Source organism: Rhinatrema bivittatum, chromosome 2, assembly GCF_901001135.1.
Source record: "Rhinatrema bivittatum chromosome 2, aRhiBiv1.1, whole genome shotgun sequence".
Lineage (NCBI taxonomy): Eukaryota > Metazoa > Chordata > Amphibia > Gymnophiona > Rhinatrematidae > Rhinatrema > Rhinatrema bivittatum.
Genome location: NC_042616.1, coordinates 264,270,967 through 264,297,992, shown reverse-complemented (window position 1 = coordinate 264,297,992; position 27,026 = coordinate 264,270,967). Strand labels below are relative to the sequence as shown.

General features: G+C 43.6%; 1 protein-coding gene across 3 annotated transcripts; it reads left to right on the top strand.

Moving 5' to 3' along the window:
• The first annotated feature begins 1,331 nt into the window (after window positions 1-1,331).
• On the top strand, window positions 1,332-26,952 carry SNRPD1 (small nuclear ribonucleoprotein D1 polypeptide). Of its 3 annotated transcripts, none has more exons than XM_029589463.1 (4): window positions 1,332-1,458; window positions 7,427-7,503; window positions 12,389-12,580; window positions 26,358-26,952. In XM_029589463.1, exons 2-4 carry the CDS (start codon window positions 7,434-7,436, stop codon window positions 26,432-26,434), a joined length of 339 nt encoding a protein of 112 aa, XP_029445323.1. In that variant the 5' UTR covers window positions 1,332-1,458; window positions 7,427-7,433; the 3' UTR covers window positions 26,435-26,952. The 3 variants fall into 3 exon arrangements, with proteins under 3 accessions (XP_029445323.1, XP_029445322.1, XP_029445324.1); XM_029589462.1 differs by having other exon boundaries at window positions 1,342-1,503; XM_029589464.1 differs by lacking the exon at window positions 1,332-1,458 and adding an exon at window positions 1,746-1,767.
• The last annotated feature ends 74 nt before the right edge of the window (window positions 26,953-27,026 follow it).

The window sequence follows — 27,026 nt, the reverse complement described above, 5'->3', positions numbered from 1 at the left end:
TCATAAGTCAGCAAATGTGTGTGTTGGACCACAGAGATTTGCTAGTATTTTATTAAATGTGTGGTGAGAGTTGCACAGTTTATAAAATACTACATCTATCTGTCCAAAAGTATCCATGTATATTTGTAATGAAGGAAAACACACTTTCTATGCATGTATATTTTACATGTGTAATAATTGTAACGTGCATATAATGACCCATTACTCTGAGAAATGTGGAATCATGTATTTTATAAAGAATGCACATTTATTATTTCATTTTGTTTGGTGCTTTTCTATACCGGCATTCATGATACAATCATATCATGTCGGTTTACATGGAACGGGGGTACAATAACCTTAGATATTAACAAAGTGAAGAGAAGCAGAAGTTACAATAAAACACGGGTGCTGGAACTGGGGGAAGGGGAAGAGGAAGACAAAGCATAAGTAACTCAATGCTAAGAAGAGCAATTATTTACATTGTGCTGAATGTACAGTAATGATTGCTATGTTGATTTGCATACTTTTGCTTCTGAAAATACTTGTGTGCATATTTACAAACATCAGTTGCCCAGACCTCAGGCATCTAACTCAGACATCCCACTCCAAACTGCATACAAAAGATAAGTGTAATTTCACTTCCATAATTAACATGTAAAAATGTATGTATAATTTCGCTAATGTATACATGTATATCACTTAAAAATAGTGACTCGCCTGTACTTTTGTTCCAGAATGCCACACTAAACTGCCCCTTTTTTCTCTAACATTATAATAAGTTTCCAAAATGGTATATTTGCCTGTACATGCTACTTCCATATGTATATGCCACTTTTATGCACATAAATCTTTTGAAAATTAACCCCATTATGCAGTTTTTCTTTCATTTTAACCTCGTTATGTATTACTTTAGCATCAGATGCACAAGTTGTCATGCTAATAGATTCCGTAAATCTGAATCTGCCAGCAAACTTTCTGTGCAGCTTATAGAGATACTGGCTTTCTTCACCGATCGCGGTAGGAGTCCTGCTCGGGGACCGAGTAAGGCAGAACACAAAAGAGCTGGGGCCATCTCGTTTTACTCTACAGGAGAGAACAGGGATAGGGCTGCCTAAAGGAACTCGAGACTTATTGAAGAGGTGAAACATACATATTTAGAACTTGAACTAGTTTTATTATTAGACAATTTTTATAGCCTACTTCCCCCCCCCCCCCCACCTCTTCCCCGCCAAAAAAAAAGAGGAGGGAACCAAAGCAGAAGCCTCCTGTGCTCTCTTGTATTGTGCTTGTTTTACGAATAAAGTTCGTTAAAAAAAAAACAACTTTTAGTGACGTCACCGGCCTGACTGGGCACTTCCGGGTCCTTACTTCCGCTCATTGAAACCGAAGATACATAGAGTGCCGGAGCGGCCTGTGCTCGCAGCGTCGTTCCGAGCTCAATTTTTTTTTCTTGTTCTTTCTTCTTTGCGGCCTGAGGTATTTGGACGCTCCTCCGGCCGCAGCCAGCATGAAGCTCGTCAGGTGCGGAGTTAGTTGGACACCGGGGAAGGGAGGATGGCGATGGATGGGCGCCCCTAACTTAGAAAGCGGCGTTGGCGCCGCCTGGCCGAGCGCGCCCCGCCTTCCTTTTCGCCCCTGTTTTGTTAGGGTTTCCTCGCTGTCGCGCCGATGGGGAGTGGGGGGTGAGGGTCCCGCATCGAAGGGGCGGGATTGGGAATTGTTGCTGGCGGGGCGCTTATTATGTGCCACCGCCTCTTTCTAAACTGCCGCCGGAGATGGGCGATGGTAAGTGCGGTAGCTGCCTGAGCTCTGGTCCCGGGGCAGCGGAGGGAGGAGCTGCCTGAAGGGTTGGGGAAAGAATGTCTTTCCCAGTCTAAAAACTTCGTAAATTCTTCATGGGCACTGTATTCTGGCTTATGGTGGATATATGATGCGCGCGCACACACACGGGTTGAAATGAACGCACGTTTTAAACTTGTGCGCTGTGGCGCCAGATGTCAGAGCTAAGACCGAGTCTTGGACGATTGGCGCAATGGCTCCCAAGCTTCTAACTTGTGCGGATTCATATGGAGTAAATGACACCCAACGTGTGGTGGACTGATCCTGTTAAGATGCTAGATTTTTCTCTTTCAGCGTCTGTAAGATGGAACTTACTGTTGGCAGGAGTTATCGGTAGTATTGAAGGCTCCTGCTCTTCTCCCTCCCCTCCCCTCCTTTATATCAAAATATTTGTCGTCGGTTTCTGTGGTCAGGCCTAGTTGTAAACACTACTTTCCTGGTAAAGGCCGGTAGCGTGATTTGAAAGCAACCGGTCACTAGATATTTCAAAGAATGACCTTGTCATTTAGTGGCTATCAACCGCACGGAGTCTCTGTATTCGTGGATTGTGTTAAATAAAAATTAAAGGGCACAAGTAGTGACAGAAAGCAAAGGAGAAAAGTGTGTTTATCGCTTCATTTTAAGTACAGAAAGTGAGAAAGCTTGGTGTGTAATAGAAAACTAAGCTGAAGATAGGTAAGGGTTGATAGTTTAATATTGGTGTTGGTGCAAATTAAGAGTTATAAGTAAGGGACTGTGTGAGTTTAAGAAATATTAAATACTGATTTTAGATTTATTTTATGACCTGGTTTAATGAAACAGAGTCAGCATGGCTTTACCCAATGCAAGTTTGCTTCACTTTTTTGAAGGAGTTAATAAACATGTGGCTAAAGGTGAACTGGTAGATGTAGTGTACTTGGATTTTCAGAAGGTGTTTGACAAAGTTCCTCATGAGAGGCTTCTAGGAAAAGTAAAAAGTTATGGGATAGGTGGCAATGTCCTTTCGTGGATTACAAACTGGCTAAAAGACAGGAAACAGAGTAGGATTAAATGAACAATTTTCTCAGTGGAAAGGAGTGGGCAGTGCAGTGCCTCAGGGATCTGTATTGGGACCTGTACTTTTCAATATATTTATAAATTATCTGGAAAGAAATACAAGTGAGGTAATCAAATTTGCATATGATACAAAATTGTTCAGAGTAGTTAAAATTGGGCATCCAAATGGCAGATGAAATTTAATGTGAATAAGTGCAAGGTGATGCATATAGGGAAAAATAACCCATGCTATAGTCACACAATGTTAGGTTCCATATAACTGCTTTCATAAGCTTCCATATAACTGCTTTCATAAGCTGCACGTCTTAAAAAGAATTAAATCACTTTTCCACTTCCACGATTACAGAACAGTCTTGCAATCAATAATCTTCTCGAAGTTAGATTATTGCAATTCTATTCTATTAGGTCTCCCATCTTCCCATACTAAACCTCTTCAGATGGTTCAGAACACGGCAGCCAGAATTTTGACAAACACAAGAAGAAGAGACCACATATCTCCGATCCTCAAAGACTTACATTGGCTGCCAGTGCACTATAGAATCTTATATAAATCCATTACCACCATATACAAAGCATTCCATCAACTCTCTCCGCTTAACCTCCAAATCCCATTTAAAAAACATACCTCCACCAGACCTATCAGAGAGTCCTACAGAGATTCACTACAGGTTCCTCCTGCCAAAACCTTTCACCTTATGACTCTTAGAGACAGGGCCTTCTCTACTGCAGGACCCACTTTGTGGAACTCCATCCCACCAGAACTGAGACAGGAACCCTGTCTTCCTACATTTAGAAAAAGACTTAAAACCTGGTTATTTATGAAAGCCTTTCCAGATACCAACTGAACTTACTTTCAACTCAAGCAACTCAACTCCGTCAGAGTAATCAACAACCTTGGACAACTCCTTAATGTTATTTTTCTTTTTCTAATTTGGCAGGTTTTATTACCTTGGTTACTTCTTTTTTAGCTCATTGTTAATTTATCTTTCACCTTCTCTACAATCTACAAGTTGCATTATGTCCCTGTTTTATTGTAACTGCTATTTTCCTATTCTATCACATGTTAATGTTAAGTGTTTTTAAGTATTTATCCTTTTGTCACACCCTGTTTATTGTAAACCGGCATGATGCGACTCCCATCGCGAATGCCGGTTTATAAGAAATTCAAATAAATAAATAAATATAAGGAGATACCACCCAAGAAAGAGATCTAGGTGTCATAGTGGATAATGCTTTGAAATCATTGGTTCCGTGTGCTGCAGCAGTCAAAAAAGCAAACAATCTTGGGAATTATTAGAAAGGGAATGGTGAATAAAACGGAAAATGTCATAATGCCTCTGATTTGCCCCAAGGTGAGACCACACCTTGAATACTGTGTACAGTTCTGGTCGCCACATCTCAAAAAAGATATAGTTGCGATGGAGAAGGTACAGAGAAGGGCAACCAAAATGATAAAGGGAATGGAACAACTCCCCTATGAGGAAAGACTAAAGAGTTTAGGACTTTTCAGCTTGGAGAAGAGACGACTGAGGGGGGATATGATAGAGGTGTTTAAAATCATGAGAGGTCTAGAACGGGTAGATGTGAATCGGTTATTTTCTCTTTCGGATAATAGACTAGGGGGCATTCCATGAAGTTAGCATGTGGCACATTTAAAACTAATTGGAGAAAGTTCTTTTTCACTCAACGCACAATTAAACTCTGGAATTTGTTGCCAGAGGATGTGGTTTGTGTAGCTGGGTTTAAAAAAAAGGATTGGATAAGTTCTTGGAGGAGAAGTCCATTACCTGCTATTAAGTTGACTTAGAAAATAGCCACTGCTATTACTAGCAAGAGTAGCATGGAATAGACTTAGTTTTTGGGTACTTGCCAGGTTCTTATGGCCTGAAATGGCCACTGTTGGAAACAGGATGCTGCGCTTGATGGACCCCAGTATGTTAACCCCCCCCCCCCCCCCCCAAAAAAAACAAAACAAAAAACCCCTTCTGTCTTCTGTAAACTGAATATTTGGAAGTGCACTGACATGGCTCTATGAAATGACCTTTATAAATTAATTGGAGAGTTCAGTGCCAGAGTATTTGAGAGTAGGGAGTGAATGCAACATTGAAAGAATTACAAAATACAGCTTCATGAAATGCTTTAATAAATTAAAGGGTTTTTTTTTGTATTTTGTGGAGTTTTATGCTATGTTGACATACTATGTATGTTTTTAAACTGTAAACCATTTTGGTCTGCATTGGAATAACAGTATATAAATAAATTCACTTGTAAATTAAATAGTACCCAGTTGTACTGTTTGCCTTCACAGCATCCTATGATGATGCATTCCATAACCTAACTAGTCTTGAAAATGTATGCAAAACTAGTGGAAAGCTTTTAATACTGAATCCTCCCTCTCCCTCATCCCTTCTGTCATGCCTTTGTTGGCAGTGTTTTGTTGGAGAACAGTTTAGGACTCCCACCAGAGTTCTGACTTTATTTCTGCTTTGGTTCCACAAAACTGATCAAATCAAATTCCACAGCTTATGAATTTCATCAAAAATGTTTTCTGCGGTTTGTTTTAGATCCGTTGCTTGTTAGTTTCATGCAGGCTGATGCAATATAGTGCACTCAGCCTAGCTCACAGCTTGACACGTGATTGGATACGCGTTGTGGATGGACTAGAGTAACTCCCAATGCAATAATGTGATTAGAGTATCCAAAATGTGCATAGGTAATAGCACTCGTATGTAAATACCATGTAGATGAGACTGTTAGCTATTACCCCCATATGCAAAAAAATCAGTGTGCCTGACGTGCATGTTTTAACATGCAAAAATTAACGCCAACCTTGGAGCTGGCGTTGTCTTGATGCGCTCCAATCCTCAACAAAGAAGCAAAAACAACTGCTTTTCTGTAGTTTTTCCTACTTAATATCATTGTGATACTAAGTAGGAGGACCACAGAAAGCAGCATCATGAAAAAGTCTTTATGTCAATCAGGATAGGAAAACGGACGCTCAATTTACGAGCGTGCCCAATGCCAAGAACATGCTAGGGACGCACAATTTATCCCTAGTGTGTCCCTTTTAACGCAGCAGCTCATTAAAATATGCCATTGCGCATCCAGGAGACATGACTGTGCATGTGTTAAAAACAAAAAACCAAGGTGCCCGTTTTACCACATGGTTATTGCATCAGCCTCATGGTGTGTCCCATAGCCAAATACTATTTATTTGTTCAATCCCACTCATGATGCTGTCACTCTTTCATATTCCCTCTGTCGTCTCTTCAAGCTGAAGAGCCCTAACCTATTTTCCCTTTCTTTATAAGGAAGCCATTCATCTTCGTTAATACTTTTGTTTCCATTCTCTGTATCTTTTGTAGTTTCACTATATCTTTTTTTTTGAGATGGGTGACTAGAACTGGATTCAATGTATGGTTGCACTATGGATCAATACAGAGGCATTATGATATTCTCAGTTTTATTTTCCATTTCCTGAACATACCCAGATCAGTCCAGACAAGCGGGTTTTATTCATCCCTACCAGCAGATGGAGGTAGAGAACAAAACCTCCATCTGCAGTCCCTCAGTATTTCTCTACCTTCAGCAGATGGTAGAGGTGCTAATCCTGCGGTACTGACTGACTGGATATTTTAAGGAAAATTGTTCCCCGAGATGACAGGCTCCTGCAGAAGTCGCCCCTTGGGTTGAGCCGGGCAAACGGGGTGTTGGATGCCCCTGGTTAGCTTCAGCCTGCGACCCCGGGACCACTGACAGCCAGTGGTCTGGTTTCTTCGGTGGGCCCGAAGCCCCTCTGCCTGCCCAGGACAGGGAAGTACCCTTACTTTTATTTTTGTGCTTTCCTGTGTCTGGGCCTTTAAATCTTTGTTGTAAAAAAAAAAAGATGCCTTGCTGGTTAAGGTGGAGCCCATTCTGTTGGAATCGACTTCTATTTTCCCAGAATGTTTTCCAGTTCCTAACAAATCTATAAACTTCATACCTTCGTTTTTGTTTCATTCATGCATTGACTTACTCTAGAGCTCAGCCTTCTTCTGGAACTGGGAGCATTTCTGCGAAGGGTCTCTTTCAGACTTTTACCCAAAAGCCTAAATTTGGCTTCCAAAGCCTCCCTCCTGCACTTGTCCTACATCATTAGTATTCACAAGTATCCCAACATCAGGTGTCTCCCTAGCACTCTAAAATCCTATCTAGGTCCAGCATCTTTGCACCGGGGCAGCCCAGGAGCCAGCCAGCTATTTACTTTTCTAACCCACCAAACAAGCTTTTGTTTTAAAACTAACTAGTCACCACCCACCACTACAGCTTAAGCATGGTCCTGTCAGAAAATGAAGTATCCTTGAATATAGAGAAATCTCAGCACTTCTAGTGCGAAGTTCCTTTCTCACCAGCTGCAGTCCCCCCAGGACTGACGTGGGATTTGGTTTTCCAAGAGTATGCTATTTGAATTTTTTAAACTGTAAAACTGTTTATTAAATAATAGACAAACATTTAACATACATGACTCTGAATGTGTAGACTTTAATGCTTTAGCTGAGAGAAATATTAAGTTTTGTTTGTGTTTTTGCAGATTTCTAATGAAACTGAGTCATGAGACTGTGACTGTTGAACTGAAGAATGGAACACAGGTCCATGGGACAATCACAGGTACAGAATTAAAATGGTGGGGTGTATGTTTTGTACAGTTGCTGTCTTTCATGTTAACTTGAACTATTTCACTTAGCAAAAATGATCATGCAGAGATTGTTGTCAAAAAGTAAGGTGCCTTGTGTGCAACCTTTAACATAATTTGTATATCTAACTTTTAAAATGGCTCTGTTTACTGGTATTTTGATCTCCCCCACACCACCACCAGTCTGAACTGTATGAGGGAGAGCTGAGACACAAGAATAACGACCACAAATAGAGACCAAACCACATACAAATATGAACACATGAAATAACTAGGAAACAATTTATTGCAGGTAGCACATCATAAACTGTAAATACACATTTCTCAAACATGTGCAAAAGTGTTGTTAAGACAATATCATATAATTGTTATAGCACATTCTGACTTTTTGGACACTTAAGCCTCTAATCATTTAACACCTAAAAAAAGAAAGTATACAAAAGTGTAAAATTTCTATCATTAAAATGTTGTGCATTACCTGCTGCAAGCTATGTTTCAGAGTCTAAATACCTACGTCAACAGTAAAATTTCTTGTGTGATCCTGCCGAAAGTTCCATAAATGCAAAACATCCAGACATCTATGTCAATAGACTTCTGTCGGATAGTATGCGCTTAAATACTGAGTAAACATTGGTTTACCCCAATGACTCCTCTTTAGATCTAGTCACTTTTCCATTACCTACAATTATAAGCTTTTATCTTTTAGTTTTGCATGCCTTCATACCCCATCTAATATGCCTTTTGTACTGTTACTTGTTTAACTAGGATTTAAAAAAACAAAGCAGGTAACTGAATTGAAGGTTCAAGGCACAGCAAGCCTAGCTAGGGAATATTTAACACTAGAAGTTTTAGGTAGCACTCAATGCTACGTCACATTTTTGTGTAACAGTCAAACTTGTCCAGCAATGTTTTTTAATTAGAATGATTGCAGCAGAGAACTGAGAGGGGAGGGAGACTGAGTAATTGTGGTGGTACCTGGAGGCAGAGGACAACAGCAGCAAGGCCAGGAGGGGATGTAGTGGCAGGTGGAAACAGCAGCAGCAGTAGAACCAGCAGAGGAAGGAGGATAAAAGGAATAGAAGTGGTGTTGGGATCGAGAAAAGGGAAGTAAGGATGTGAACAGCAGTGGCATCAGATGGGAGGGCAAATAGGCAGCAGCAATTCTTCCCCTTGCCAGTCAGCTTGTCTACCTCACTTCCTTCCTATGCTGGGACAGGTTTTGTTCTCACCGTTCAACTTCCCTAATCACGTCCACCAGCACAAGGAGCTGCAGAGATAGGAGCATACTGGCCTTCCTGCTGTGGAGTGAGTAGCTGGGTCAGAGAAGGGAGTTGGGAAGTAGAGGGGTATGGAGCAGAGAGGGGTAGCTAGTAGGTGGGCAGGCAGCTGAACTTTTGAATTATTAGTGTAAGCAATTCAAAATATTAGCATTGCAAACCCCTCCCCCCCCCCCCCAAAAAAAAAAACCTAGACTTGTTTAGTTTGGGGTAGGTAGTATTTTTAATGCAATACAAGGAAACTTGCACACTGGCCCTACTTGGGGCAGGTTCTGATTCAACTGGAAGTCTGAAGGAGCAGTAAGAAACTGCTGAGCAAAACTGAAAAGTTGGGCAAGTACTTAAAAAAATTCCAGAAAAAGTATACAAGATATTACAAAAGTAAATCAAAATAAAACATCTTGAGCATTGATGAATTCTCAGCTTTATTAACCACATCCTGATGGTCTCAGTTGTGGAAAAGTTCAATATTGTTTCATAAAGCACATTGGATCCATTAACAAAAGTGTGTATTTAGATATACTTTTACCCAGAGGAACATAAAATTAGCAAACCTTTTGAATGACTGCATAATATGTGAAAATTTTGAAGAAATGAACAAAATGCGGCATTTTGTGGATAAAGATTTTTTTAAAATATTTTAAAAAGCAATGTAACCCCTATTGAAATAACCAACTCTTGTTCTCCAACAAGCAGGGCTAAATTAGCTATGACACATGGGTGCCATCCAACTGTGCCAAACAACCCATTTCTCTAGTTCAGCAGGATTTTCTTTTTTTTTTTCCAGTGATCTTTCATGATAGTTCCTGCGCACATGCTACTTCATGGCCCATCAGTCTTTCTTTGTCCATGCTTCTGTTCAGATGATACATCGCTTTTTGTAATTCTGCCTTCAGCAGTAATTATGACTTCCCCCCCCCCCCCCCCCCCCCCCCCCCCCCATCGATGCAGGGCTGAATTAGCCATGCTGTCTGGGAGCGTCGATGCGACCAGGAAGTAGGCAGAGTTCTCTCAGGTAGTGACAAAGTTTTAACTCTGTGCGACTACGCGGTCGTCTTCCCACACAAATCCGTTTCTCTCCTCAGTCTCTCTTTTTTTCTGTGAGCCGATAGCACACGGGGTTTTTCTCTCTCCTCGTCGGAAATTTTTGCGAATTTTTTTTTTCCTTGTCGTTCGATCAACACCCTTTTTTGCAGTATGGCACCTAAACCCTCTGGGTTTAAATACTGCTAATGTGGAAAAATTATGTCCATAACGGATGGACATAATTATTGTTACATCTGTCTGGGCCCGGAGCACGACCAGGCCTCGTGCAGGGACTGGTAGGATGTCTCGTGTCAGTCTTCTGGCCCTCCAGAGCCCTACTCCCCACCTGAAGACCTAACCTATTCAAAGTTTATGGAGAATGTGGGAAACCTCTTAAATGTCGAAACAGGAAAAATTCCAGACACCATGTCGGAGGTTCTGGGCATTCTAAAAAATTTTAATATGCCGCCAGAACCCACACCTGTACCCCCACACGAAGTTTTAAACTCCGTTTTACATAAGATGTGGGAAAAAACATTCTCTACAGGACTTATGTCCAGAAAAACTGATCTCCATCAGGAAGTGCAGGAGCGACTTGCTGATGATCCATGCACTGGAGAGAATCTCTTTGGGGATATTTATTTTATTTAAAGTCTTTTCTATACCGTCGCTAAGTTATATACCATCACAACGGTTTACATGTAGGCACATAAGTTTGGAGTAAGCGCACTATAGTGCATTCTAACTGGTGCCATTAAATTTCGGTTACATTAAATCATAAAAATACACACATGTTTAGTGATGTAGGTTCTGGCCAGGTGTACCTAGAAGGTACTTTTACAGGTCAAAAATCACATTTACTGTTATCTTATTACATTCATTGTGTACTCAATATGTTAAAATATTGTAATGCACATTTATGAGAATAGTGATAAAGTGAAGAATGTGGTCACCCAAATGTGGGACATCCATGCAGCACCCCAGCATTTTTCCACTGGCACCCAGAACCCATCGTCCTCTGCTAGGAAGACCTCTAGATATGGCCACAGGAAGTCTTTCTTCTGCCCGAGGAGATACAATTCTCTATCTGCTCGATCCCATCAGCAGGCCCCTCATAACAGTCCCAGGCAATAAAGAGCTTCAAAGCCCCAGCCAACACTTCTGTCAACTCTGGGGACAGAGTTTTGACTGAATCGCAGGGAGCATAGCCATGTCTGAGACTATGGACGCTCCGGTTGGGAGGAGGCTGTGATTTTACGCAAGCCAGTGGCCATTGTAACCTCTGACCAATGGGTTCTGGCCATCGTTTGCAGAGGGTACAAATTAAACCTATTGACTACCCTGAAGTGAAAGCCATGGCTACTTGCAGTTGCTCCTCTAAGAGCTGTTTCTGTTGAAGACATCTGTAAAGTTGTAACTTGGTCATCTATTCATACCTTCACATTCTCCTACTGTCTGGACGATCTTTCAAGGAATGACAGTAGCTTTGGACAAGCAGTTTTGCGCATCCTGTTTAACAAGTAGTACACTCTCCAGAGGGGAGCCGGGTTGCTTATTTAATAAATGCTCTGCAGTGCAGCCCTTAGCTTGGGACTCCCCATGCGTTATGGCTCACTCATCCCCGCTTGTTGACTGAGAAAACAAAACAAGGTTGCTTGCCGTAAATGGAGTTCTCCTTAGACAGCAGGATTAATTAGCCATGTTTAATACCCACCTGCCTCCCAGGAGAGTAATTAGCTAAATTTAAGCTCTATAATGGATTGAGGGGCTCATGGGGCTGCATGCATGGGAATTCCACTCAGGCTCAGTAGTAAAAACTTTACTGAGCTAGAGAGGTCGGTCTGTTTGGTACCATTGGATGATGTCACATATGTCATGGCTAATTCATACTGCTGTGTGCAGAAAACCCCGTTTATGATAAGCAAACTTGCTCTCTCAAGCATGTCAAGAGGAAAGACTTAAGATCGATCTAATTAAAACGTGTACAAAATTTTATTTTCTTGATGATGGAGTTCACAGGGCCTGCATGCAAGTTAAATGTAAGCATTTATGCTATGACATAGAACCTACTTTGTGTGTAATTGCTGACCATGGCTTCAACTCGGGACACATTCAGTATCCTTTTTTTTTGCTTTTTAAATATTTGACCCTTGTCTTAATACTGTTTTCTCTTACTCTTGAAGTCTTCATGGCGTGCTGGCCAGCTAAATGAGTGAACTCTATTTTCATTGACCTGGCTTTTGACCCCAATTCAGTGGGATGGCTGTTTGATTTCTGCACATGGCTTCTGATAATTGTAATGCTTTTTGGAGCGAACACAGTTGATATTAGAATCCTATACACGGGGCCTGGCAAACCTACTTGATGAAAAAATGTTTAGGACTGATGAGCAGATTGCAAAATTCCCAGTGCTGCACTGAGAAACGAAAAACGTCATTCTTCCTGGCTTTATAAGTAGTACAAAAAAAAAAGTCTCTACAAATGTTACTCCCTTTAGATCAGTGAACTTTGTTCCCTAATTTGTAGCTTACATTTGTGGTTTTTCTTTTCTCATCAGGTGTGGATGTTAGTATGAATACCCACCTTAAAGCTGTGAAAATGACCCTGAAGAACAGAGAGCCTGTGCAGTTGGAAACATTGAGCATTCGTGGAAATAATATTCGATACTTTATTCTGCCAGACAGTTTACCCCTCGATACCCTGCTAGTTGATGTTGAGCCCAAAGTGAAATCCAAAAAGAGAGAAGCTGGTAAGTGAGCAGATTAATGTTCTATAAAATAGTTCCAGTATTCTAAGGATGTTCTCAGGACCAACATGAAGGTAATTAGTCCCAGCTCATGGAGGCTGTTCTCTAGTATCACTCCAGGAGTGTTAACATTCTGAAATCTTCTTGTTCTTATGTCTGCTCTCTCAATGGAAGAAGGAAAACAGTAGTGTGCCCTAGGGATTTGTACTGCAACTGGTGTTTAACATATTTATAAATGATCTAGAAAAGGGAATGACAAATGAGGTGATAAGATTTGTAGATGACAGTTATTGTGATTTGTTAAATCACAAGCGGATTGTGAGAAACTGCAAGAGGACTTTGCAAGAATGGGAGTCTAGACATCCAAATGGCAGATTAAATTTGGATAAGTTCTTGGAGGAGAAGTCCATTAATGGCTATTAATCAAATTTACTTAGGGAATAGCCACTGCTATTAACTGCATCAGTGGCATGGGATCTTCTTAGTGTTTGGGTAATTACCAGGTTCTTGTGTCCTGGTTTGGCCTCTGTTGGAAACAGGATGCTGGGCTTGATGGACCCTTGGTCTGACCCAGCATGGCAATTTCTTATGTTCTTATGTGATCATGTGCAAACTGGTGCAGATAGGAAAAAGTAATCCAAACTGTAGTTACACAGTTAGATTCCATACTGGGAGTTAACCCCTAGGGAAAGGATCTAGGCATCATTGTGGATGATACTTTTAAAATCCTCAGCTCAGTATATGATGGTAGTCAAAAAAGCAAACAGTGTTAGGAATGAAGATTAAAACGAGGATTTATTTCTTCATTACTCTTTGGTAAGTCCACACCTGGAGTACTGTGTACAATTCTAGTCACCACATCTCAAAAAACAAAAATATAGCTGAACTGGAAAAGATACAGAGAAGGGCAACGAAAATGATAAAAGTGGATGGAATGGCTTCCCTATGTGAAAGGCTAAAGAGGTTACGGCTTTTCAGCTTGGAGAAGAGATGGTATGGTAGAGGTCTATAAAAGCATGAGTGGAGTAGAAAGGATAAATGCAGTTCCCTGTACATACCCAGATCAGTCCAGACTCTCCTGGGTTTTGCCTCCTCTCCAGCAGATGGAGACAGTTTCGTAGGCACCGCCTCTTAACCCGGTGTGCCACCAGCATCTCTTCAGTATTTCTCTGTCTCCAGCAGATGGAGCTGGTGCAAAAACCAGTGGTTCTGTACCTGAATTAAAAAAAAAAATGGACGTGTAAGATTATAGTTTAAAAAAAAAAGAGATTCCTCCCAGGTGGTTGGCAGGTCCTGGTGGGACCGTCCTCCATGGTGGTAGGTTTAGGATGAGCAGGGGTTGGGAACCCAAAATTGCTCTTTCTGGTGCGCCGGGGGTGACAGCTGGTGGTCCGGCTCCCTCCCCTTCAATGAGGATCGTGAGAAGCCTCTGCCACTCTTCTTCAGAGAAGTAATCTGTTCACTTGTTCTTCGTAAAGTTTAAAAAAAAAAAAAAAAGGGGACAGGAAAGCGGTTGGTTTTTGCTGCTCGCCCCGTCGCTGGAGGCAAGGCACTCAGGCCGTATTATCACTACTCCCGATCCCGCTTGCTGTTTGTGCCTGCCGTGCGGGCAGCGTCTCACTAAGCCATGCCGCTTGAGCCACTGCTCTGCCTGTGGTGAGCAATCTTTGCAGCTCTCCAGGGCCGGCCAATGTTCCCATTGCCTCTCCGGAGAGGATTCTTCACGGGGTGCGGTAGCAGCTTCGATAAGCAGTGTGGCCCTGGCAGGTTGCTGGCTGCCCTGGAGGACGAGAATGTCCTGCACCTGCTAAGTGAGAAATTGGTGACCATCTTGAAAACTTTTACGGCGGCTGAGGTGAGAGCGCCAGGGGGGAGGGGTTCTCCCGCCAGTGCTGTGGCTAGCAGATTTAAGTCCAGACAAGATCCTAGAGGAGCAGTCGGGGGAAAATCCTCATCCTCCTAGAAGGGGATTTGGAGGATCCTTGTTTTTCCCCCTGATTTTGAGCTTTTATTGCACAAAGCATATCTGGCCAGTAAGTCCAAGAGAAGTTGCTTCCCCAGGCATAGGCTTACTGAGGGACTGCCTAGAAAGGTGCCCAGGCGGTCTGAGACGCCGGGGACCACAAGGATCCAGAAAGTCAGAGGTCCAGCAGTGCGGGGTACCCCAGATGACCTTTCCTGGAGGAGTCTGACCACAGGGTCATCATCTTTGGGGTATGATCTTTCTGGTGCATCCGCCCCCCCCCCCCCTCCCCCCCCCCCCTACTTTCAGTGGTCAGGATCAAGAGGAGCAACCTAGGAAGATTCCTTCCATGGAAGGGGATGATCCTAAGGTCGTTTGCCTATTTCAGAGAGAAGAGTTGGGCCCTATGATCCCGCATGTCCTGGCGGAGTTGGGAATAGCGGTTCCGCAGGAGGAGCTGGACCAGGACATGGTAGATCCGATCATGGCAGGTTTACGGGGCCCGGCCACGAGTTTTCCTTTCCATAGGATGGTTAAGCAGTTGATGGGCAGGGAGTGGGATACTTCTGAGACAGGTCTTAAAGTTAGTAGGGCTATGGAGAAGCTTTATCCCTTGCCTGAGGCGAGACTGGAAGTCTTGAGGGTTTCGAAGGTAGATGATTTGTGGGTAGTGAGTCCCGCTGGAACTCACTACCCATGAATCTCCGCCTTGAGCCTTGTTCCATCAAATTCAAGAAAAAGTTAAAGACCTGGCTCTTCAAACAGGCATTCCCAGATTAGGTCATCAGCCCTCTCCATCCATTGCTTTCATGATGCTTCCAATTCAATACCCGTTTTCTAATATGTTAACTTGCTCTCAGTTGTATTTCCTGCTTTCTGTATTTTATATTTACTCTTAATACGTTCCTTTACTCCACTCACTGCCCAGTCCCTGTTTGATGTAATTTTCTAACTGCAGTTTGATGTAAACAGATATGATGTATCCACTAATATCGGTATAGAAAAACCGATAAATAAATAAATGGAGGACGGCTCTCGCTAGTCCGCGGCTTAGCGCATTCGGCGCCCTGACCCACCGGGGTCCCTGAGCCCAAGCCTCCCGACGCCATCTCCGGGGGACCAGAGGACGCCTATCAGCGGTCCTCCCCCACGCGGCCGAAGAGCCCGCCCCCTGACGACGTCAGAGGCAGCGACACAGCATGCGAACGGACGCCCACACCCACCCTTGTGACTTACTTCCTGCGAGAGAAACTCCTTATAAGGAATAGTTCAACCCCTGGCGTCTCGCGCCGGGCGTCTCGCGCAGAAGGAGCGCGACTAAGGGGCCTGCCCCTTAGTGTGCCCCTTCGTGTGAACCTTCATCGTCCACGCCAAAGATCAGGCTCACAGGAATGAGGGAAATGACAGTCAACAGGACAATTACAGCTACCTGAGACTCACCTATCCCATCTCATCACCGAGGCCTAGGGTGAGCCATTGCTCTCTCCACCCCCCACCCCTAGCAAACTTCAAATTACTTAAGGCACGCATCTAGCATGAACTCGGATCTCACAAATTATGCTTCAAGACTACTATAGACTGCCTCTATGATCAATAAGTCTCTCTGATACAGAATCTTTCACCACCCTTGCCACCTATATCCTCCCTAGTGGTGACCCACATTCCTAACTCCTCTCAACAAGACCCTGAATCCTCCACTCTTCCCCCTTTATCTCATGCTAAGCCACACCGTGCAGTGAACAACGCTTCCCATCCTTTCATACCACAATCAAACAGAAGCAGAATCCCTCTATTCTTTGCAAAATGAATCCGCAACACATTCCCACCATTAAACACTTCTACGCCCCCTACAAAACGATCAGACACACATACCTAACTCAACAACACAGATCAGTCATCCCCATTATGGCCTCCCCCCTCACGCAAATTCTGGGTATGCTGTCCTTCTCCATTCTACTACTCAACGCTCAATCCATTCTAAAAAAAAAACCACACTACTACACGACATCCTTACAGATGAAGCCCCTGACATATGCGCTATCACAGAATCCTGGTTAAAGGATACAGACTCCGCCTTAATTAACCAACTCACCTCAGATGCATACAGCCTCTTTTCCATACCTAGAATAAAAAAGAAAGGAGGTGGACTTTTCCTTGCCGCCAAAAAGAACTTCAACCTCACTCTCCAAGATATTTCACCCCCCCCCCCCCCCCCCCCCCCAAACTGGAAATCAGTATCTTCAAATCTAATTCCCTCCAACTCTGCTTAATCTATGCCCCCCCTGGCCTCGAAAAAAATCCTTCCCCACTCATAGAATACATCTCTAAACACATAAACACCAAGCCTGCCATAATTCTGGGAGACCTGAATATACATGTAGACCGCGACCCCCTTTCCCCTTCTTGTGAAGCTATTCTGACAGCTATGACGGCACTTGGTTTCAAACAAAACGTCTCAGATCCCACACATAAAGCTGGGCACACACTCGACCTCATCTTTACCAACACCTTAATCCAAACTGACCAACCTAGCTGCACACCCATCCCTTGGTCAGACCACTACCGTATAGACACACGATGCACAATCAAAGACACCCCCCCCCCCCCCCCTTCGCAACCCAAAAAAACAATAAAATTTCGCAAACAAGGCAAGACTGACGACATCTTAGAGGCCCTTTCAAAAGAACTCCCTAACATAGACCTCACTGACGCGAACACAGCCATATCTTCATGGTTTCAAATCACCACAAACATAGCAGATAGACTCTGCCCATCCCAAACCAAAGAAATCAAAACAGACAAAAATAATAGAAAACCATGGTATACAAACGAACTTAAAACCATGAAACTCGACCTTCGCAAAATTGAAAAATCCTGGCGGAGGAACCAAATCCCCACCACCCTAGCACAGTTTTGCACCCTTCTTCACACCTACCGAAAAGCCACCGAAAAAGCAAAGAAAGACTTCTATGCCGCAAGAATCCATCGGTTCCAGTTCAACCCACAAGCCCTCTTCCAATACGTAGCCAGCCTTATCACATCACCAGACAGACATAACCCTGACAACGATGATGAAACAAAATGTGAAAAATTAGCATCATACTTCCACACTAAAGTAGAGACCATTATGGCTCGTTTCTCACCTCGCCACAAGCTTCCGAACCTAACACCCAATAACACTTCTACTGACCACTCCGATCCTGTCACACAATTGCATCCGCCTACACAAACCTCAAACACCACCTTCCCAAACTTCGAAAACACATCCGCACTTGAAATTGAAACCACTATCAAAAAAATCAGACCCGCCTATCATCCCTCAGATAATCTGCCCACCAAAACACTACTTACAAACCCCACTTCAATAGCCAAACACATCGCAAACATCCTGAATAAATCTATTACACTGGGCCAGGTCCCAACGGAACTTAAGCAAGCCATTATAAAACCCATACTCAAAAAACCAGACCTAGACACCACTGATCCAGCGAACTATTGCCTGGTGTCAAACCTCCCTTTCCTCTCCAAAATACTTGAAAAAATAATTAACAGACAACTCACAGATTATATAGAAGACCACAATATTCTCTCCTCATCCCAGTTTGGTTTCCGTAAACACCATAGCACAGAAACCCTACTCATCTCCCTCTCGGAAACCATACTCAAAGCCCTGGACAAAGGACAATCCCACATACTCGCACTACTAGATATATCGGCGGCTTTCGACACAGTCAATCACAACATACTCATTAAACGCCTCAAGGAAATTGGCATCTCGGACACTGCCCTTCTCTGGTTCCAGTCTTACCTACACGACAGGAGCTATAGGGTAAAAATCGGTCGCAACGAATCCAAACCAGTCAAGCTTTCACAAGGAGTACCACAAGGCTCCTCCCTATCCTCAACCCTTTTTAATATCTACCTCATACCCCTCTGCCTACTGCTCTCCAAACTGGGTTTCCAGCACTTCATATATGCAGATGATGTGCAGATACTCATACCAATAACCGACTCTATCCCAAACGCAATGAAGATTTGGAACTCTGCTTTGTCTGAAATAAACAAATTACTCACTGACAACTTTCTGGCACTCAACACCAACAAAACCGAGCTACTCATCCTCTCTCCCCCTAACAGTCCCACACTCAGCCTCTCTTCCCCCTCGCCACCATGCTGCCCTCCCACCCAATTTGTCCGCAGCCTAGGCATATGGATAGACAACCACTTTAACCTCAAAAAATTCATTTCTGCCACTATAAAGAGCGGATTCTTCAAACTCCACACCTTGAAGAGAATCAAACCACTATTACACACTTCTGACTTCCGAACAGTGCTGCAGGCCATGATCCTATCCAAACTGGACTACTGCAACGCTATCCTCATAGGCCTTCCAAAAAATACCCTTCAACCGTTACAGCTCCTACAAAATGCCGTTGCCCGCATTCTCACCAATACTCACCGTCATGACCACATCACCCCAGTTCTCCAATCCCTACACTGGCTCCCAGTAACCTCTAGGATAATTTATAAATCCCTCACTCTCATACACAAAGCCATTCACAACCAAAACATGCACTGGTTCCCTGAACATCTCCATCGCTACAACCCAACCAGACCAACTAGAAAGCAGCACCAAGCCAAATTCCTGACACCCTCCCCCAAAATCATCAAACATGCCACGATCAGAGAACGATCATTCATCATAGCAGGGACTTCCCACTGGAATAAAATGCCCCCCCACCTACGCCAGGAACCTTGCCATAAAAAAATTCAAACAGAATCTTAAAACCTGGCTCTTCAAACTAGCATACCCCGACTGACTACTCCCAAAGACACATGCCCAACCCGACTGACACCCCCTACTGAACTTAACAACCTCAGACCCCCCCTCTCATCCTCGCCTCCCACCTCACCCCCTCTGTCGTTCCTCTCCCTCTCATTCACCTCTTATATCCTTCTATCTTGTTGATAGTTAAAAACTTCTTTCCCCTGCTCACTTTAAGACTTAATTATTTATTCTCCCTGCTTGAGTTGACTTAGTTTATTTAGTTTGCTTGACATTAATCTATTGTAAAGCTTGTTGCTATTTACGTTACAATGTGAACCGGGGTGATGTTTTTAACGTGCCCCGGTATATAAAAAATCTTTAAAATAAAATAAATGTTTCCATGTTGGCAGTCACGAAGAGAACCACCATCCCAATAGCAGGTGCAGTGGCTATGAAGGATCTCCAGGATAGGAAACTCAAGGTGCACCTCAAGAAGATGTTTGAGGTTTCTTCCCTGAGCATCCGAGCTGCAGCGTGCAGCAGTTTTATGCTTCAAGCAAGCCTGAGATGGGTAAAGCAGTTAGAGTGCCATAGATCTCTCGCCCCAGGAATCTGAGCAGACTATTAGAGGCAGTGGTGGCTTATGGGGTGACTCCTTTATATGATCTGCTTTCGAACCTCTTCTAGGATGATAGTGTCTGTGGTCTCAGCTAGGAGGCTCTTGTGGTTGCAAAACTGGTCAGCGGATGTTTCATCGAAGACTCAGCTTAGTGCGCTCTCCTTTAAGGGCAAGCTCCTTTTTGGAGAAAATTTTAAACAGCTGATGAAGCAGCCTGGTGATATGGTGCACAAACTACTGAAAGACGAGCCAAAGGTTTTCTGCCGATTTGCTCTCGCTTGCGGGGCCAAAGGTGTTTCGTCAGAGCAGGGTTCTGGGCGCAGGCCAGAGACAAACCTCAGCGAGGTCTCAGTCCTGATCTGTCCTTTCGCAGACACAGAGCGAACTGAAACTGTTCTGATCATGGACCTAGCGGAGCCAAATCCATACGAGGTGAGGCCGCATTCCTTGGTCCCAGTCATTGGGGATCAGTTGACTCTTTCACAAGGAGTGGGTCAATATCACATGAGACCAGTGGGTTCTAAATGTGATCTGACGAGGCTAGTCTTTAGAATTTGCTCTGCCTCTAAGAAACCTATTTATGGTATCTCCCTGTGTTTCGCCAATGAAGAAACTGATAATTCAGGAGACCATGCAAAGACTGAGAATGCTGGGGGCCATTGTTCCCATCCCCTGGGAAGAGCAGGGGATGGGATGTTTCATTTATTTTGTAGTGCCAAAGAAGGCCGGAACCTTCCGTCCAATTCTGGACTTGAAGGTGAACTTGGCTCTCAAAGTTCCACGTTTCCAGTGGAGACTTGGGCCCAGCATAGTGACGGTGCACAGCTGGGAATTCTTGGCTTCCCTGGATCTAATGGAAGCGTGACTGCACATCATTATCTGCCAGGATCATCAGAGATACCTCAGATTCATGATTCTGGGAAAACATTTTCAGTTTTGTGCTCTTCCATTCGGTCTAGCCACTGCTTTGAGAACTTTCACCAAAGTGATGGTGGTGGTAGCGGCAGCCCTCAGAAAGGAGGGGGTGCTGGTACATCCATATATGGACGACTGGCTCATCTGAGCGAAGTCGGAACTTTGCAGACAGGTGGTGGAAGTAGTGTTGCACTGCTTGAGATCCTTGGGCTGGGTTGTGCGCTTGGCCAAGAGCCACTTTTTTCCCTCACAGGTTCTGGAGTTCTTGGGCACATGCTTCAATACCTGTGCGGGCAGGGGCTTTCTCACGGAGGAGCAGATCATCAAGCTGCAGGCATAAGTTTGGGAACCTGTTGGACACCTGAGTCCCCAGGGTCTGAGATTACTTGCAGGTCCTTGGTTCCATGGCCTCTACCTTGTAGCTCGTCCCATGGGCATTTGCTCATATGAGACCTCTACAGAAAGTGTTGCTATCCTGGTGGGATCCGATTTCAGAGCAGTTTCATCTCCTGCTGCCGCCTAGAGTTTGCCAGGTCTGGTCTTGGCTGGTAGCTTGGCCGGGACTATTTGGGGTGCGGGGTGGACCTCGAAGTGCCTCACTGGATGGTAGTGATTACCATCACCAGTCTCACCGTGGGGGGCTGTGTCAGTCCTGGTCGGTACAGGGCTAGTGGCAGGCGGAGGAAGAGACTTGGTCCATCAATCATCTAGAGACAAAGGCGGTGTGGTTGGCTCTGGAGAGGTTTCTTTCCCTTCTGCACAACCAGGCAGTCAGTCCTGTCAGACAATGTGACGACTATGGCCTACATAAACTGTCAGGGAGGAACCAAGAGTCGGCTGGTTGCTCTGGAAGCGGAGATGCTGATGTCCTGGGCGGAGCAGCATTTGGCCTTGATAGCAGTATCGCACATAGCGGGGTCAGACAATGTGCAAACAGATTTTCTGTCTGCAATAGTTAGTTCCCGTTCTCCGGGATCCATCAGAGGATACAGTGACCCTCATTTTTCGCAGATGGGGCACTCCTCTTATGGATCTGATGTTAACTCGGAGGAATGCCAAGGTGCTACATTTCTTCATTCACAGAAGAAAACATGGAGTGGAGGGGGTCAATGTCCTGGTGCTCTCTTGACCACACTATATTCTGATCTACGTGTTTCCTCCATAACCTCTGGTGGGCAAGGTTGTAAGAAGAATAGAGATCCATCCAGGAAAGGTGATTCTCATGGCTCCAGAATGGCCGAGAAGGCCTTGGTTTGTGGATCTGGTCAACCTAGCAGTGGACGGCACCCTGAAGCTGGGCCATCTACCAAATCTTCTACACCAGGGCCCAATATTTTCAGATCAAGCGGTTTGCTTTTGTGTAGTGGCTTGCTTTTTGAAAGGAGGCAATTAAGGAAGAAAGGATATCCAGAGGATGTTAATTTCTACTCTACTGCGAGCTTGCAAGACCTCTTCATGACACATGTCTGAGTTTGGAGAGTCTTGATGTATGGAGCAGGGGTTTATTCCTCTGTGAGCATTGCTGGAACAAATTCTGGCCTCTTATCCTTTAGTTCCCTGAGAGTGCAAGCTCAGCTTTGGCTGCTTGTGGGACAAGATTCATGGAGCAACTCTGGCTGCGCATCCGGATGTGGTGCATTTTCTTCATGGGATGAAGCATTTGCACCCCGCTGTTTGTAAGGTGTGCCCTTCTTGGAGCCTTAAATTGGTCCTCAAGCATGTGTGAGGTGCCATTTGAGCCTCTTAAGAGGGACCCCATAAAAGATCTGACTTTGAAGGTGGTTTTCTTGTAGCAATTTGTTCAGCCAGAAGGGTGTCTGAGCTTCAAGCCTTGTCTGTAGGGGACCTTTTTTGCGGATTTTGGATTGCAAAGTTTCACTCAGGACGGTTCCGTCTTTTCTGCCGAAGGTAGTCTCAGCGTTCCACTTAAGTCAGTCAGTGGAGCTTCCAGCCTTACAAATCTGGAGATTGATAAGCCTCATGCAAGGGAATTGAGATGTCTGGATGTCAGAAGGGCCTTGCTTGTGGTATCTAGAGGTCACTAACTGTTTCGGGCTGTCAGATTACCTTTTTGTGCTATGGAGTGGTGCAAAAAAAGTTCAGAAAGCATCAAAAGCCACTATAGCGCGTTGGTTGAAGGAGGCTATTGGTTCCGCATATATCGGTTGTGGTCGACCTGTCCCGGAAGGGTTAAGAGCTCATTCTACCCATTTGCAGGCAGCCTCCTGGGCAGAGTGCCAACTGGTTTCACTGCAAGAGATTTGCAGGGCAGTTACTTGCAAAGGTTGTAAAGACTTCCCAGACACTTCTGATTGGACATCCAGGCCTTGGACGTTGACAATTTTGGTAGAAGTGTTTTTTGTGCGGGACTCTGTCACACCCAGGTTAGGGAAGCTTTGGTACGTCCCAGGAGTCTGGACTGATCTGGGTACATACAGGGAAAGGAAAATTGGTTCTTACCTGCTAATTTTTGTTCCTGTAGTACCACAGATAAGTCCAGAGTCCCGCCCAGTGGGAAGAGGAGTTCTAGAGTCTGCTCGATCTGTTGTCTTTAATAGTTTTGATTAAATCTGAATGGCATGGATTTCTCATTAGTCCTTTTAAAACATATTCTAAATTTAACTATAGTTCTTAATTACAGATTTCCTTGACCTCTGCTCATTCCGGGGGATATAGTAGAGTTAATTGGTTAGAAATCTTTTTGGTTAAATATTTTCTGCGTGAGTACTGATTTAATACTGAAGATATGCAGGTGGCACACTGGGTTAAGAGGCAGTGCCCCCAAAACTTTGTCTCCATCTGCTAGAAGGAAGGCAAAACCTAGGAGTCTGGACTGATCTGTGGTATTACAGGAACGAAAATTAGCAGGTAAGAACCAATTTTCCTATAGGTGCTTTTTCAAAAAATAGAAAAACTTGAACACTTCATGTAAGTAGCACATCTAAAAGAAATAGGAGAAAATGTTTTTTTCACTCAAGGCACAATTAAGCTTTGGAACTCATTGCTGGAGAATATAGTAAAGGCAGTTAGCATAGTTGGGTTTAAAAAAGGTTTAAGTGCCATGCCATTTTTTATGACGCTTATGGCTAGGGAGATGAACACTTAGATTTTGGTAGAAAGCATAATTTTTTAATGAACAATATAAGTATTCTTGGGAGATGCTGATGCCATGTCTCTGACAGACCACCAGCATCTCATTGTATACAGGAAGTGATCCTTCTTTTATAGATAACATACAATATTGTGGAAGATTCTAGTGTGCATGACTGCCTTAGAGAATAATTTACATTGGTTGTCATGTCAACAGCATGATAAGATCATCCCTAGCTACCCCTGAGTATTTCTCCAAGGAGGGGCCCATTTGCCATTTTTTGTTCTGTTAGAATCTTGCTGGTCAAGGTAACTGACACATCTGTGGCTGTGTTTATAGAAACCCCTGAGAAAGATTGCCTCTGTAGTGTCCGTATAGCCTGAAGTTCCGCCTTTGGCTTCTGCTTTGTTTGACCCTGTGATTAGGCGTCACTGAATGGAGCCAGCTTGACTGCCTGTCCAGATATCCAGGGAATTCTGCAAGTCATTCTCAATAAGTCACTTAGAGTTCATACAGCCAAGGCAAGCTAAGCAGAGAATTCTGGGGCATTTGCCTTTCTCCATGTTGGGTTTTCTGTTCAGGCACACTCATCAGGTTTGGACAAGTTCTTGGAGGAAATGTCCATAAACTGTTCTTAATCAGGTGTACTTGAGGAAGGCCACTAATCCCTAGGCATTAGCAGTTTGGGATCCTGCTAGGTATTTGTGATCTGGATTGGCCATTTTTCAGAACAGGATACTGGGCTTGATAAACCCTCTGTCTGTCCCAGTGTGGCAATTCTTATATGCTTATATTTACGATGGCAGCAGGTGCAGCAGAAACTGCCACAAACCAAATCAAAAATCCAGGGCCACCCATCCCACTTGGAAATATGTGCCCGGGTTGTGACAGTCGATCTCAAATAAGCCTCATTAACCACAGAAAGGACCTATGTAAGAACACCATACTTGACTGCAAGGGATTGAGAATGAGTTATCAGCTATTACTAAGGAATCTCAGAATGGAAATGGGCATTAAAGGAAATTAGGACTATGCAGGGGAAAAAATTTTTTGTTTGTGTCCCCCCCCCCCTCCCCTACACATTGTATTTAATGTTTATTTAATTTCTGACCTTTGCAGAAACTTATGTGTAAAAAAAAAAAAAAAAAAAAAAAAAAGCCCCCCCAAAAAAAACAAAATGAGGCCTCCCCAGTCCCATCTCGCCCACCCTCAAAGCACTTGGGGCGAGGAACCTCCCCAGCCCCCACTTACCTGATTTGTGGGAGTCTGCCGTAGATCTGTCCCATCCTTGAGGGCTGGGCCTGACTGACCTGAGGCCCTATCCTGGTGTCTGGGCCTGGCTTTGAGGCTTAGACCAGGCCTCCATATCTCTCTTCCTCATAAAATGATGCATCGGGTATAAGGACATGCTGCAGTGACTACAGCGTGATTTTTAAGTGGATGTGTCCTTTTTTGAAGAAAAGAGAGAATTGGTCGGAGGCCTGGTCTAGGCCTAGGCACCAAGGCCAGGCCTGAGCATCGGGCCTTGAGCTAGACTTCAGATGTTTACTTTTTTCATTTTTAAAAGCAGAACAAAATTAAAACCAATATTCCTTTGGCTTAACTTTCTTACCGTTTTGAAAATGGCATGAAATAAAAGGTCATTGATATTTCCTATTTAATTTAAAAAAGAATGCACATCCCTAGAAATGTATTTGTGCAGTCTCTGTGAATAACAGAGGTGGTGTGTTTAGGGAGGGAACTGTTGGTATCACATGTGGGCAGCACACCAGTTAGCATTTGTTTGATGGTGTTGGAAGTCTGTTCAGTTTACTTTGAAAAATATGAGACTGTTCACTATCCTGCATTTTAAATGTTTTCCCCAATTTTCATTTAACTCTTCCATTCATCTTCTGCCATCTTCACAGAAAGCCAGTGCCAGTTTAAAGAATGGTCCTAAACCAACTTTTCTGTCCTAAGAAAAGGGGACTCAGGTGCTCTGGGACTGCAGCTCTTTTAAAAAAGATATAAAGTTATTTTTCTCCTGCCACTACTGGCTGTGTTCCCATTCTGTCAATGGGAGGTGATGGGTGTAATAGTCCCTCTTCTTTGAGATTATCTTCAGTAGGAATCCATTAAAAAAAATAGGGGTTCCCCTCCACCCCTCCTTGCCCTAGCTAATCTGTAATGGTATACCCAAATTTGTCAGTAGCTTACTGTTTGTTTTTTTACATTTCAGTGCCTCCAACTCAGGAGGGTCGTCTGTTTTTTCCAAAATGTGTAAGCATACATAAAACACTGCAGTGGGGAGACTGGGCTGATTTTGACATACTTCTAATTATAGTTTAAAAGATTGGTAGGGATGTGTTCTCAAAAGTGTAAACCATACCTTTACCAGTGGAAAAATTCCAGTTCTAATGCTCCCTTTTATTTTACTCTGCTCAGTTGCAGGGAGAGGGAGAGGACGGGGTCGGGGAAGAGGGCGAGGCCGTGGCAGAGGAAGAGGAGGACCCCGGCGATAATTTCCTGCAGCAGCTCAGCCACCAAGGCCAGAAGATTTTGGAAATTTTTTGTACAGGTTTTGTTTCATGTCAGTTTTTAATAAACATAAGAATGGACAAAATCTGTGTCTCCAGTTTGTCAGTGAAGGTTGTAGTTTTGTAGTCACACTGGGCAGTTCTAGGTTTTGTTACTGTTTATGTTCTAATATAGTCTAATCAAGAAATATTTGTGAATTTCTTACTATAAGTTTGTATCTTTTCACAGAATAATCTTCCTTTGCTAAAACTTATGACCTTGTGATGGCATATAAGATTGAAAACACCACCTTATTGCTTATGAAATTGTCCATATATAATAAAGAACAAAGTGCGCTTTATTCAAAGCAGAAAACCTGGTAGGATTCTGCTGAATGAAATACTTGACGTACTGCCATTGAGCTAATGCTAAAGATTTTACAGAAAGAAGAGATTTTTGTGCTCTCAAGTACAGTCATGTATTCTTTTCTAACATTATGACATTAAAAAGAAAAATGGCAGCACCAGATCTTCAAGTTTGAAGTTGTTTAAGCTCATGTTAAATTTCAGGGATTTTTAATTGGTATGTTTGCAGCTT